This window comes from Protopterus annectens, chromosome 3.part0, assembly GCF_019279795.1.
Source record: "Protopterus annectens isolate FY-2018-M chromosome 3.part0, PAN1.0, whole genome shotgun sequence".
In the NCBI taxonomy this organism is placed as follows: Eukaryota; Metazoa; Chordata; order Ceratodontiformes; family Protopteridae; genus Protopterus; species Protopterus annectens.
In genome coordinates, this window is record NC_056731.1 from 6,270,057 (window position 1) to 6,285,753 (window position 15,697).

General features: G+C 43.4%; 1 protein-coding gene across 3 annotated transcripts in view; it reads right to left on the reverse strand.

Moving 5' to 3' along the window:
* YME1L1 (YME1 like 1 ATPase) overlaps positions 1-15,697 on the reverse strand; it is a 1,802,807-nt gene that overhangs the window by 893,978 nt on the left and 893,132 nt on the right. For all 3 annotated transcript variants that reach the window (XM_044064545.1, XM_044064544.1, XM_044064543.1), the window contains one exon: positions 8,393-8,525. In XM_044064545.1, the coding sequence (XP_043920480.1) occupies positions 8,393-8,525 (133 nt within the window). The remainder of the gene's footprint in view (positions 1-8,392; positions 8,526-15,697) is intronic.

Genomic DNA, 15,697 nt, shown 5'->3' on the forward strand with positions numbered 1-15,697 from the left:
CTTAGAGGAGTCCGGAAAGGACCAATTCTTGGAGGCCAGTTCCTGCTAAACCTTGGAGGTTGAACTTGTAAGAAATCTTTCACTGTTTGCACAGATTTTGCTTTCTCTTCCATCTTTTTTAGTACCTGCTGTGCAGGGGAACCAAATAAATTGACCTTGTCCATAGGTGCATCCAAAAGCTTAGATTTGACATGGTCTGGTAATGCCTGTTCTTTCAACCATGCATACCTCCTGATAACTGTGCCAGTCATGGCTGATCTAAAGGAAGCCTCCAGTGCATCATAGCCACATTTTAAAGAATGGTTACTAACCTGCTGTATGTTATGTACCATTTCTTGAACATACTTTTTATCTAAAGATTCTTCAGAGGACAGCTTTTTAGTCAACTGGTCAAGCATAACCTCTTGATATTGAATCATATGAAATTGGCAGTTCAAAGCTCTAGCTGACAAAGTAGCAGAGGTGTAAACTTTTTTACCCCATCTCTCTAAGGACCTGGATTCCCTTTCAGAGGGAGGGTTTTTAGAAGAAGCAGCTGCTACAGCTTTAGGACCCTGGGAGATAGTCTCTGGATCTGCAAAAGGAGCCTTATATAAGTGGTGATGAGTGTCCGGGACCCTGTAGTACCTATCGGGCTTAGCAGGAGCCGGAGGTAAAGAATCAGGAGCAGTGCAAGCATCATTAAATGCATCATCAACAACAGAAAGAACTGGAGGTATAGCTAAAGGCCTATGCTGTGGCAAATGTAGAAAGGTCCTAAGCCTTTTTCTAAAGTCTGAGAAATCTTGGCCCTGCCACTGAAATTGTTCCCTCATAGCATGCAAGGTTTCCCCAAAGGAAAATTCCTCAGGAGGAGAGGCTGAAGGGATGGACTCCTCAGCATCAGAGTCTTCGTAAGGAGAATAAGAAGCCTCAGGAGGGTCTGTATGTTCTGATTCATCAGAGGAATCATCTGTGGATACTGGCTCAGGGGGCTCTGCTCTAGGCCTCTTTTCTGGAGGAGGGAGAGAGGCCCTGACTGGATGAGGCTGGGCTCCACGAATTAAAGAGATGAGATCCTCAGCCAAAGAAAGCATATGGGAGCTGGTGCTGGGCCTGTGAGAGGGGGGCTTGGCAGGCACAGGTTTTGATGCTTTGGCTGCTTTAGCCCTGGCATAGGCCTTAATAGACATAGCTGGAGGAGGCCTAGCAGCTCCACGTGCAGGAGTAGAAATATCCAGGGGAATGGTGTCTGATAAATCCTGTGAAACCGCAACAGAAGGTTGGATTTCAGAAGCCGTTTCAACCAGGTTAGAAGAGGCCTCGGTAGAAGGCAAGTTATCGGCTGAAGAAAGAACCGCTTGCTCGGTTTCGGCCGAAACCGAGACACTCGTGGTTTGCTTAACCACAGTTTCGGCCGAAACCGCGGACCGCGAGTGTCAGTCCTTTTCTTTGCGTTTTTTAGTTATTTGCGTAGTCGGAGGATCCGACGGCATAATGTAGGCAAAATCGGAGCCGAAAATCTGTTCTGCAAAGTCCGAACGACATCTAAGCGTCCGTCGGTTAAAAGAAGCACAGGCTAGACAAGCTGCTACGTCGTGGTCTGCGCCTAAACAATGTATGCAATAGGAGTGGAAATCTTTATGAGGTATTTGTTTCCCACAAGATAAACAGTTATTAACTTTCTCTGACATCGGCTGAGGCAAGAAAGAGTCCCCAACGGGGTACTTAGCTTTATAGAAGTCTTCGAAGTAGTATTCGGTAGTAGTAATCTCTGGATCTGACCGACCGGCACTTGCGAACAGCTTCTGCTTCGGGCGCCACGCGGCAAGAAAGACTGGGGAAAATGGCGCCGGCTGATGCCTTTATACCCGAATAACTGCCGCAATGATGTCGGTTGAAGTGCGACACCAGCCGAAGCCAGACCCAGACTTTGGAATCCGGCCGACCGAAGGGCTGCCTGACGACAGGACAACCCATTTGTAAAGACTGCAGATGCATCCTTGAAGGACATCAGAGTACTACATACTGCAAAAACATTTCATTCTGTACAGATATAACATCAAAGAACACTACTGAGAAATTGCTCAAAATTTTACAGAACTTCAATAAACTCCTGAATGGTAAAGATGGACTGAAGAATGTGCAACCTGAAGCTGGTGGATTTAAATCTAAAGGTCTAAGACTGAGAGTGTTGCCAACCACAAAATGAAAGACATGAGCCCAGTTACAGATGCTGCTGGGAATCTTCCCACCAATACAGGGAAAGTACAGTTGTGTACACTTACCATAAATGTAGATGTTCGAGTGTATTCACTGTTGCAGTCATTACATTTGGGTAATCTGCTGGCAGGTTGCCCTCAGTCAGCCTGATTAACAAAGTCTTGGGTCCTGCGTCAGTTGCTGTCCCTTCGTCCATGACGTCAGGTCATCAGGGGTATAAAACATAATCCGACGCCATTACATCAGTTTTTCTTGCCCCAGATGTCAGGTGCCCCCCCCAGTGGGGAGCAAATAAAATTAAAAACACAAAATATACCGCCAACCAAAAGCAAATACACCAAAAAGGCTTTTAAACATAGTAAAAGAAAGCAGAGGTATAGCCAGAGAAAAGTAGGGGTCTGGAGGGAGGGTAACCAGGACTGCAACAGTGAATACACTCGAACATCTACATTTATGGTAAGTGTACACAACTGTACTATGTTCTTCGTGTTTCACTGTTGCAGTCATTACATTTGGGTAGATTCCCAAAAGCTATGGTTGGAAGGAGGAGTTTATACAGCATTGGGGCCAGCTATAAGGCCCTGTAAGACAGCAGTGGCGAAGCCAGCTCTGGATTTAGAGAAAATTGGTAAATGATAATGCTTGGTGAAAGTATGTACACAACTCCAGGTAGCAGCTTCTAGAATTATCCCTGGTAGGAACACCTCTGAGAAGGGCTGCAGAAGTAGATGCTGCCCTGGTGGAGTGAGATCTGATCCCCTGGGGGATAGGTTTTCCATGGTGCTTACAGCAGAAATTAATGCAATGGCTTATCCATTTAGAAATAGTTTGTTTTGAAATAGCCTTCCCCTCTACCAGCATTTGTTCAGATTTTCTTTGAGATTTAGTCCTGTCCAAGTAGAATCTAAGTTGTCTGTGGACATCCAAGGAATGCAGAATCCGTTCCCCTTTGATCTGTGGATTGGGAAAGAAGGTTGGCAAATGAATGGACTGATTAAGAGCCACACTGGAAATCACCTTTGGTATGAAGGATGGATTGGTCCTCAAGAGATGCCCTGTCCGCATGAAAGATGATGAAAGGCTCCACTGCCATAAGGGTCTGTAATTCAGATATCCTTCTAGCTGAAGTGATTGCTAATAGGAAGGCTGTTTTCCAAGAAAGAAATTTTAAGTCTGCAGTAGCAGCTGGCTCGAGAGGAGGTAGAATGAGCTTCTCCAAAACAAAGTTTAGGTCCCAGGCAGGGGTAGGAGCTCTCCTGGGTGGTTTCAAGTTCTTTGCCCCTCTGAGATACTGCTTGAGTAGGGGATGAGAGAAGAGGGGTGATTCTGTGTTACAGTGAGCTGAAATAGCTGAAGCGTGGATTTTAATAGAAGAAAAAGGCCCTTGTGAAGCATCTCAGTTAAGTATTGCAAAATCTGAGGTAAACTGGGCGCTGCTGTGCTCATCCCTAAAGAATGGCTCCAGACAAAGAATCTTTTCCATTTGTCAGCATAAGATTTTCTAGTACCAAGTCTTCTCGCCTCCAAGATGACATCCATCACAGGTTTGCCGAGGGATGATAAGGGTGAATTTAAGTGATTAGCCAGGCTGCAAGGTTCAATGTTGGAAGCTGATGATGCAGAATTTGGTTCTCCTGCTGAGACAGCAAGGAAGGGGTCTGAGGGCAGGTGCCATGGAGATATTTGCGACACACTGCGCAGGAGTGGGTACCAGTGTTGGCGTGGCCAGTCTGGAACAATCAAAATCATTCTAGGTTTGTCCTGTTTGACTTTTAGCAGAACTTTGGAGAGCAGAGGCAGAGGGGGAAAGGCATACACTGATAGGTTTTTCCAGCTGAAGGACAGAGCATCCACTTTCCAGGCTTCTTTGTGTGGAGTCCTAGTGCAAAACTTGTCCAACTGGTAGTTCTGGGGGGAAGCAAACAGATCTATGTCTGGGCTCCCCCATTTGCTTGTCAACATGTTGAAAATCCATGGTTCCAGTCTCCACTCGTGTGGATCCATGAGATATCTGCTTAGTCCCGTCTGTCAGTGTATTCAATTTTCCTGGCAGGAATTAAGCTTGTAGGTGCACTAGGTATCTCAAGGCTGTGTTCCACAATGGCATGGTTAGTCTGCAGAGGGGGTAAGAATGTGTACCCCCCCCCCCGGCTTGTTTATGTACCACATGACCGTGGTGTTGTTCATATTTACCATTAGATGTCCTGGAAGAATGTAGTCCTTGAAAGCTGTCAGAGCATTCTGTACAACTAACATTTCTTTTTGATTGATATGTAGGTGCATTTGATTTGGGTTCCATTTGCCCTGAATGCACTTCCCTGCCAGGTGAGCCCCTCATGCATAGTCTGATGCATCTGTAGTTAGGGTGTGGGCGGCAGGGTGTAGTGTGAATGGGAGTCCCTTGTTTTGGTGGCAGGCCTCTGCCCACCATAGGAATTCTAGGTGTAGGCAAGGTATGATAGGAATCATTGTTTCCAGGCTATGACAATATTGACTCCATAGACTTAAGTACCACTGTAGTTTCCTCATATGCAGTCTTGCATATGGAATTAGAAGAATGCAGGAGGCCATGAACCCCAAGGCTTGCAGTATTTGTCCTGCAGATAGCAGGGTTTTTGTGGCCATTTGCTTCTCTGGCGTGAGGAAAGCCATCTGGGCAATTGTATTCAAGCTTGTACCCAGGAATGTAATCTGTTGAGAGGGCACCAGTGGTTTACCCCAGACAAGTTAAAACCCTTCTTACAAACGCCAGATGGTTTAGAAGTATGCCCTGGTTTTCTGCCTGAATTAGACAACTGTCCAGGTATGGATATATTTGAATATTTCTTTGCCTGCAAAATGCAATAACTGGAGCCAAGCATTGTGAATACCCTGGGCACAGTAGACAAGCCAAAGGGCAGTGCAGAGAACTGATAATGCAAGTAGCCTGCTTTGAAGCGTAGGTATCTTCTGCAAGATTCCCTGATTGGGATGTGCAGGTAAGCTTCTTTTAAATCTAGAGTTGCCAAAAAAAACATCTTTGCCTAGCATAGGAAGTATCTAGTGAAGAGTCAGCATCTTGAATTTTGGAATGTCCTGAAAGGTGTTTATAGTAGACAGGTCCAGAATTGGACGCCATGATTTGTCTTTTCTGGGTACCAGAAAAAGCCTGGAATAGAAACCTTGTCCCTTTTCCTCTTCTGGTACTGGTTGAATAGCCCCCATGTTTAAGAGGGAAAGTACTTGTTTTTGAGCCTCTGCCCACTGATTTGGGGGCAGGTCTGGCCACCCGTTTGGTGTTGGCAACGTGTGGAAATTAAATATGCATCCCTGGGACACTATAATTAAAACCCATTTGTCCTGGGTTATGAGTTCCCAGTTCTTTGCATGAAGAGCCATCTTTCCCCCCAAAGAGGCGGCTAAAAGTAAGTGCTTGGTAACTTTAAAAGGAAGTCATTGAGACTGTTTACCATAGGGGGGTGTCTTGTTATTTCCAGATTTGAAGTGGAGGTCCCCCCACTGCTTAGTTCTGAGAGTCCCCTGCAACTGAAACCTGGTGCTTTTGGTGTGTCTGGGTTTGGCTTGAGAGGATCTGGAAGGAGCTGGGAAAGACCAATTCTTAGTAGGCCAGTGCCTACTAAATCTTGGAGGTTGCACTTGTAAAAAATCTTTAACAGTTTGCATAGATTTAGCTTGGTCTTCCATCTTTTTTAGAACTTCTTCAGCCTTATTGCCAAACAGGCGGTCCTGATTTAAAGGAGCATCCAACAATTTCGCTTTAACATGATCAGGCAAAGATTGCTCCTTAAGCCAAGCATGCCTTCTAAGCAGAGACCCAGTAACAGCAGCCCTGCAGAAGGACTCTAAAGAATCAAAACCACATTGCAAAGTATGTTTTCCAACTTGTTCAGCAGAATGCAATAAATCCTGTAAATCTTTATTTTCCACACAGTCAGGAATCAACATCATTTTCTGTTTAAGCAGTCCAATAATATGCTGTTGATATTTTAACATATGAAATTGGCAGTTTAAAGCCCTGATTGCCAAGGTTGCGGAAGTATAAACCTTCTTACCCCATCTATCTAGCACCCTCGATTTTCTACCAGAAGGGGTAGGATTTTTAGCAGTAGAAGCCTTAATGCCCTTGGGCCCCTGAGAAATGGTTTCTGGATCTGCAACAGGATTTTTGAAAAGGAACTTGTGGGACTCAGGAACCCTGTAATATATCCGTTAGAAGCCGGAGGCAGACAATCAGGGGCCATACTGGATTCCGAAAACACATCATCAACAATTTCTAGTCAGGAAGTATAGCTAAAGGCCTATGCTGAGGTAGAATAAGGAAATCCCTAAGCCTCTTTTTTGAATCAGAAAATTCCTGACTTTCCCAGTTGAAATGCTCCCTTAAGGCATGTAAAGTTTCCCAAAAGAAAAATCCTCAGGAGGGGAAGCAGAAGGAATGGAATCCTCTGCATCAGAATCCTCATAGGTAGGTATGGACAAATACAGGTCATTAGAAGAGAGTCAGAAGAAACAGAATCCTGATCAGAAGATTCATAATCAAGCTCAGCCCTAGGCCTATTAGAGGGAGGTGGTTGACTACCCCTGATTAGAGTAATTAGATCTTCAGCCATTTTGATCATTTGTTTTTAGGCATAGGGGCCTGAACATGTGGCCTGGGCATCGGTTTTTTAGACGTAGTTCGAGATTTAGTTCTTAGTAATGAAGGTGGAGTTGATTTAATATGCAAGTCTGTAGGCCTGAATACACCCTCAGAAGCCGGTGCCTGCACAGCGGCTCCGGACCTACCAAAGGTAGAGACATCCGCGGGTTCCATAGGTGAAGCATCTCATGGCATTCCGGACTCTGAATGGGTCTCAGTAGGGGCCTGCGAATCAGAAGTAGCGGGTATCAGGGGCTGCGAAAGCACCTCACCAAGTACCGGCGAACTGGCGACTGGCTTAGGAGAAGCGGCGGCGGTTTTGGACCTCGGCGACCTGTCTGTCTTTATCTTTGATTTTTTTGAATCCTAGTAGTCGGATGGCTAACAGATGACATTTCTGGATAATTAAACTAAGAACCGAAATACTTAAGAGGCAAAAATGTACCGACGACGGATAGTGCGCTGACTAAATAAAGCACAAAACCAACAGCAAGGTACGTTGTGGTCAGGGCCTAGGCAAGGAATACAGTACGAATGAAAATCTTTGTGAGGTATTTGCTTTCCACAAGTAATGCAATTATTAACTTTTACTGAAATCGGTAAGGAGCAAGAAAAAGTTTCCCCAACGGGGTACTTAGCTTTAAGTTGAAGACTTCGGTTCTGAAACTCGAAAACGAAAATTTCAGGAGTCAGCCGACCGGCACTTGCAAACTGCTTCTGCTTCCGGCACCGCATGGCAAGAAAGACTGATGTAATGGCGTCAGATACATGTTTTATACCCCTGACGACCTGACGTCATGGAAGAAGGGACAGCAACCGACGTAGGACCCAAGACTTTGTTAATCAGGCCGACTGAGGGCAACCTGCCAGCAGATTACCAAAATGTAATGACTGCAACAGTGAAACGCGAAGAACATCAAGAAAAGTAAAACACTTAAATTCATAAGATGGTTTTCTTTGGAGAGTAACTATTAACATTTTTGATTTATAGGGAAGATTTCTGCAGAGTGTAACTGGATTTCCTTTTTGTCCACTGTATGACAATCGGTGCCTAAATCTTCCCCACTACTTTGCCTTGTTTGGGGAGGGGGGCCCTCTATCCTACAAGTCACACAAGAGCTTATGAAAGGGCACTAGCCCCTAACCAATTATATTCTGCTGCTTGCATGATACGGATTACTTATTTTTGTTTGGAGTAGGAGAAGCAACATGAAGATGGCTTGATTTCTAAAAGCCTCAAGGTAAAAAAAAGCACGAGGAACAAAATGTATTACCTGGGATATGACACCCCAGTAAGACCTTAGCAGAATTCTAAATGCTACCTTCCCTTATGCTACTACCTCTGGGCAAATCATCTACACGACCTCTTCGCAAAACCTGTAATGCTCTGGAAGATTCAGAGGCACTGGCTTATGATTTTTTCCAAAATATTTAACAAATCTTTTTAGTACAAATGCACAAATATGATTTATATGCAGTTTATTGAATGATCAGTTAACATACTATAAAAAAGTGACTGGAAAATGTAAATTGCTGCAACTGGTTTCTTACCCATCCATTTCTGCAAGCAACTGGTTTATTGTCTGCCTAGAATATGGGTGCATTGGAGATTCAATTCTCTTTCCACCTACAGAGTCGAGCTCATCAATAAAAATGACACAAGGTGCATTTGCTTTTGCCTCCCCTAGAACAGAAAAATGACCATTAAAACATTAACTTATGAAACAATGCCCTTTAAATCTTAAGATGAAAAATTATAAAATATTATGAATCATTTTAAAACTGCTTAAGATTCATATAACCTACAGACATTGTAAATACACAAGTATTTCACTCACACAGATACTGTACGTTCGCTGACACACAACTGCTTTCATTTTGCAGCAATCCAATGACTTTAAATATTACTTCTAGAACAGAGCTAACTAATTTACTGCTACAGAAAACAATAAAAAATCATCAATATTTCCTTAAGACTGTCCAAAACAGTCAGTGAATTACTGTGCATTGATTAAAAACATTATTTTACCCATCAAAGATTGAATGCACAAGCAGTTCTGTCAAGTGCTCAGCACACCAGAAAATTCAGTGATAATCATTTAGAATGTGACACACTAAAAATGACAGCCACCACATTCAACCCACTAATAATAAAAAGTCATGTTCTTAACATTACGTCCCATTTGTGTTGTCAGTCTTCATTCATTCTTGACTGATGGGTTCAGTTCTGAATCCTTGTAACTGACTAGGCAGTTATATAAAGCTCATGCCAGCCAAAAACTCTTGAGCAAAGACTCTAACCATAATGCCTCTCTTCCCATTACCTCAGATCAAGTTTGCCTACCAATAAGAAAATATGGAAGCTCTGTCTGAGCAACAACTCTATAACAACCCCAGGACTAGTTTTGAACCTCTAGGACTCTTTAGGAGGAGGCAGGAGGGTGGGATGTCAAGAATGAATGAAGATCGACAACACAGATAGAACGTTATGGTAAGAACATAACTTCTTCATTTGATGTTGCCAGTCTTCATTCATTCTTGACTGATGGAAGAGTTCCCAGCTACTTTAGATCCTGGGCGGCCCTAAAGAAGGATATATCTGACCACCACAGAACCAAAGGATACCCTTCCCCTGGAGAGTATGTCCAATTTGTAATGAGTGATAAAGGTATGATGAGTAGCCCAAGTTGCAGCTGCACATGCGCCTTCCATAGAAGCTCTGGAATGGAAGACTGCTGAAGTGGAAACAGATCTTGTAGAATGAGCTCTAACTTTTGTTGGTAGTTTGAGTTTATTCTGGTTGTATACAAAGGTGACCTTTGAAACAGGTTTGCCCAATCTGGTACCTGAAAAGGACAGAAATAGTTGGTCTGACTTTCTGAAGGATTTTTTTCTGTCCAAGTAAAAACGTAATTGTCTGTGGATGTCCAACATATATAAGCAGTACTCTCCTTTGTTTGAAAAATTTGGAAAGAAGACTGGTAAATCTATCGTCTGGTTGATATTGGACTCTGATACAACTTTTGGAAGGAAGGTGGGACTGGTTCTGAGTGATACTCTTTCTTTGTGGAAGATTATACAAGGATGATTCACACACATAACCTGTAACTCTGAAATTCTCCTTGCAGACATGATAGCCACTTGGAAGAGGGTCTTCCAAGATAAAAACTTGAGGTCACAAGTGGCTGCTGGCTCGAAGGGCTGACAAACTAAGCATTGTAAAATTAAGGTCAAATCCCAAGGCGCTACCGGATCTTTGAAAGGGGGTTTTAAATGCTGAGCGCCTTTAAGAAAAACTTTGCCCAGACAATGAGACATCAAGGAATGATCATCAAAACCATTATAAAAATTCGAAATGGCAGCTAGATGAACTCTAATGGTAGAAGTTGAGGCCCCCAATTAAAATAAGGTGGTTAAGTATTCCAGGACCTTATCAACTGGTGCTGGGAAAGGATCAATGCCATTTGTACATGTCCAAATACAGAATCTTTTCCATCTATTTAGGTAAATTTTTCTGGTGGACGGTTTATGTGAAGCCAGAAACATCTTCTGCACTGGGGAGGACAAGTTGCTCTGCCTGGCAATTACTGGAATGGGAGAAACCAAGCAGTCAAGCTTGAGATATTGAAGGTTGGGATGCACCAAGCCCTGAGTGTCAGACAACAAGTCTGGAGTTGGATCCAGAGTCGACAGGTGGTAAACCAGCTGAGGTCAAGAAAAGGAAAACCAGACTTGATAGGGCCAGTAAGGTGCAATGAAAATCACTTTGCTTCTCAACCGTTAAGCTTTCCTCAGAAACTGGGGAATTGGCAAAAGTGGGGGGGGAAAGGCATACAGAAGTCCTGAGGGCCAATCGTGAAGAAGTGCATCTCTCGGGGACTCCACGCAAGAGGGAATTAGGGCAAAGTAGCTTCTGCATTTGTGGTTTATGAAAAAGGCAAACAGATCACAGCAAGCCTGACCCCATCGGCGAAAGATCTTCATCGCTACGTTGAGACAGAGACCACTCATGAGGCAGAAAGATACACCTGCTCAATTTGTCCGCAAACACGTTGGAGTTCCCCCGGATATGCGCTACTATCAGAAAGCAACTGGAGGCGATTGCCCATTGCCAAATTCTTAGGGCTTCCCGACATAGCGCGTAGGATCTGCCTCCCCATCTGTTGATATATCACACTACGGAAGGGCAGAGTGAAATGCTTGCAACACTAAAAGCACTGCCCTCAGTTCTAAGACACTGATGTGCAAATTGGCCTCTTGTGGAGATCAAGTGCCTTGGACAGTCTTTCCCAGAAAATGCACCCCCCCCCCCCATCCTATCTGGGAAGCATCTGTGGTCACTACAGCCTTGGGCTGAGAGGGGGAAAAAGGATGACTCCATACATTTTCTTCTGGCTTCATCCACCACGATAAATTGTCTTTGCAGCGATTTGTTATCAACACAGGATGGGTGTTAAGAGAAAAAGTTTTAAAAACATGCTGTTATTTGTCTTTTTCCTCTTCTTGCAAAGTGAACATGTTATTTGTTGGGATATGCCTATCAAAGATGGGCATCATCTGTGAACAAAATGCAGCATTGCTTATAAACCTGAATAATATCTGTTTTCTGCTTTTCAGAATAAAGAGATTTGGTTATAGCTCAGTGAAGCCTGGGATAAGGACACACGGCCGAGTAAGAGTTAATTTACTGAAGCAGGCTGTGTGTCCTGGAAAATTTGAGCTACCATTGTTGAAGTGAACATTCTGTGCTTCTTGAACATTCTGCACTAACTGTTGGTTTGAGGTAATTTTTGATAAACATGTTTACCACAGGTGTTTTTCCATAGCCAACTGTCATATGTAACAAAAAGTTGTTTTGCTTGCAGTATAAAAGTTGATGTCAGTAAACAAGTTGACCAGAGGAGGAGATCATCTTGGCCAACATGATGTGTAATCTGGTTAGCTGCTAATAAAGAAGTTTTTCATCACCTGAGGCAGATGTGACTCGTTTGAATTTTTCTTCTGACATTTTGGTCCTTCGGACCAGAAACCTCTACGAGGACACGGATCAGACCGACAGAGAGACCGAAAAACCTGTGCAGGTGAGGGTTTCTCATCTTAAGATTCCCTCGACTGAAAGCCCTCAGACTGATTTGTCGTTGAGATGAGGCCGGCCACTCTCTGATCCCTATCTTAGGGACGGTTTCTGAACGAAAAGGGGAAACGGAGTCTCATCTGGTTCAGGTAGGATGAAAAATAAATTTTCTTTTATTTTAATTTAACCTTGTCGACAAGGGTTTTTACTTTTAGTTAAGGGTGGGTAGGATTACTTGTTAAGATTATTTTGTTAGGATCACCCGTTAAGATAGCCCCATTTTATAATAAGCCCTGTAAAATAACTTTGATACAGTCCTAAAATAAGAAATCTAGGGGAAACATGGGTTCGAGTTGCTGCAAGTGTGAGAGTGATGTCTGTTTAAATGTTGATGCTAAGTATATGAAAGGTTTAAACAAAACTAATGCTAAATTTTTGAAAAAGTGGAAGTTGAAATATGATTTTGATGGTACACTGAATAAGAATGCCTGTGCAAAATTGGTTAGAGATTTGAAAAGAGATGCGGGAACTAGAACTAAAAAGCAAAGACAATTGGGATTTCCCCAAGCACAAAAATGGTTAGAAGCAGCAAATAAAAGAGCTATAAAAGAAAAACAGTGCCAGGAAAAAGAAAAAATAAATCAAAAGGGATCACTGGTGCCAAGTGGAAAAGTAGCTTTATTTTTAGATAAGGAGGATGAGCATACAGTTTTTGTGCGGTACAAAGGCAGGCAACTGCCCCATTATGGGAAATTGCTGCTGCACCGGCAGAACCTCCTCAATATCAGTCTGAAGATGTGGGATCTGTACAGCAGGGTGGGTTATTGGCTGCTCAAGGAAGTGTTGTGACCCCTCCAATTTACCCGCAAATTCCCGTAGTACCCAAGGTTGCTTTGCAACAGGTAGACCAACCTATGCAGTTAAGGTCAGGACCAGCAGGGCAAGGACGTTGGGCCATTAAACTTTCTGACTACTCAGAAGCTCTTCCCTTAATACAAGTTGCAAACCCACAAGCAGGGGATGTTGGACAAGTGCCAACTATTTTAGTTTATCGTCCCTGGGCTAGAGAGGATATAAAACGAGCTACAGATGGTATTCCTCATCCCAAGGTTAATTTCCAAAAGTTTTCTGAGGACATAGTTGGTATGCGTTTAAGTTATCATCTAAATGGTTTAGAAGTAGAACAAGTAGTGCGACAAATCCTGGGTCCAGATTGGCATTTAGTTTGTGGTACTTGGACATGTAAGGCAGATGACGGCACTACATTAAAGTATAATTCTGGGGTGTTAGACACGCGAGTCACTGATCTGTTAAAGAGAATTTCTGATAAGTGGAGTCCAAGAGCAGATTGGACAGTAATAAATCAGTGCATCCAAAATGATGATGAATCTGTAGATCACTATATTGTAAGATTGACAGAAGTGTTCCATAACCATTGTGGAATGATGATTCCGCAGGATCAGACCAATGATAGTCCGTATGAACAGCAGTTGAAAAATGCTTTTCTTAAGGGTTGTAGGGCTCCAATAAGTAGTTTTATAACTAAGCATATGGTAGATCATAGAACATGTAGACTGCATCCTTTGTTTGAATATGCATGGCATGCTGAGCGACATTTCAATTTAAAAAAGAAAAAGAAAGTACAAGTGTTAGCAGTAGGGGATGATGATGGTATATTCTTGGTACAGGACCAAAGGGGGCAAGGGCGCCGTGGTGGCGTAAAAAAAAGTACAGTTTTGTACCTACCATAAATGTAGATGTCCGATAGGAATGCATCTGCAGTCCTTACAAATGGGTTGTCCTGTCGTCAGGCAGCCCTTCGGTCGGCCGGATTCGGCTGGTGTCGCACTTCACCCGACGTCATAGCTGCAGTTTTTCGGGTATAAAGGCATCAGCCGACGCCATCTTCCTCAGTGTTTCTTGCTCCAGATGCCAGGTGCTCTCTTTGATGGCTAAATTTGGATAAATGCCAATGTTTCCAAATAGTAGAGAGCAAACACATAAAATAAGCATGTATGTACATATATACAAACAAATACACCATAATAGATCCCCCCCAAGCTAGCTGAAGGATGGCAAATACCCTAGGAGTACCACAGAGGGGAAGGTGGGTGGGTAATCCTGACTGCAGATGCATTCCTATCGGACATCTACATTTATGGTAGGTACAAAACTGTACTATGTCCTTCAAGGATGCATCTGCAGTCCTTACAAATGGGTAGAATACCATAGCTAAACTAGGGGAGGAGGAAAAAGTAGAGATTATGGTGTAGTTAGGATCCCTTGCAAAACAGCAGTGGCAAAACCTGCTCGGGATCTAGAGTATAAAGGTAAATTGTAATGCTTGGCAAATGTATGCACGGAGGTCCAAGTAGCAGCCTCTATAATGTCCTTGGTAGCCACTCCTCGTAAGAAAGCTGTGGTAGTGGCTGTAGCCCTTGTGGAGTGAGGCCTGATGTTCTCTGGAGTTTTCTTTCCGTGGTAGGAGTAACATAATCTAATGCAATTTCCTATCCATTTGGAGATTGTCTGTTTTGAAATAGATTTTCCTTCCTTTCCTGCTGCATATGCTACCAGAAGCTGGTCAGTTTTTCTATTGGACTTGGTCCTGTCCAGGTAGTAGCGTAATTGCCTATGTACATCCAAGGTATGCAAGAGTCTTTCTCCACTGTTCTGTGGGTTGGGGAAGAATGTAGGTAGGTGGATAGCCTGATTTAAAGACACTCTGGATACCACCTTAGGCATAAATGTGGGATTTGTTCTCATGGACACTCTATCTTGATGGAAGATCAGGAAGGGTTGCACTGCCATTAATGCCTGTAGTTCAGAGACCCTTCTTGCTGAGGTGATTGCCAGTAGGAAAGCAGTCTTCCAGGATAAGTATTGTAATTCTGCTGTTGCTGCTGGTTCGAAAGGGGGAAGTGTCAATTTTTCTAACACAAAGTTCAAGTCCCATGCTGGCAATGGTGGTTTCCTGGGAGGTTTTACATTTTTAATTCCTCTCAGAAACTGTCTGAGCAGAGGATGAGAGAAGACAGGAGGATCCAAGCTGTATTCTGCTGAAATAGCTGATGCATGTATCTTGATTGAAGAATAGGACAGGCCTGTATGGAAGAGCTCTGCCAAGTACTCCAGTATGTTGGCTATGTTAACTAGCGCCACATCTTCTCCTTTTGCAGTACTCCAAATGAGATATCTTTTCCATTTTGCTGCATAATTCTTTCTTGTTGAAGGTCTACGAGCCTCAAGGATTATGTCTTTAACCCTTTGGGATAAATCTGGGTTAATTGCCCTTATGTAATGTTCCAGGCAGTTAGCTGTAGAGTTTTCAGGTTTGGATGCAGGATGTTGTAGTTGTTCTGTGTTAACAGCAATGGGATCAGGGGCAGTATCCATATTTGTTCCCGAGACATGCTCCTCAGCAATGGGTACCAATGTTGTCTTGGCCAGTCTGGAGCTATCAGAATGATCCTTGGACGTTCCTCTTTGATCTTCAAAAGCACCTTCTGCATCAAAGGAAGTGGTGGGAATGCATAAGCTGTCGGGTTTTTCCAACTGAAAGATAGGGAGTCCACCTTCCAAGCAAGTGGGTGGTACGTCCTTGTGCAGAATTTCTTTAGCTGGTGATTGAGTGGGGATGCAAATAAGTCTATTTGTGGTAATCCCCATTCTCTTGTGATGGCTTTGAAGATGTCCGGATGCAGCATCCATTCGTGGGCATCTGTGGTAGTTCTGCTTAAAATGTCTGCCAGAATGTTTTCTTTTCCCGGTACAAAAATTGC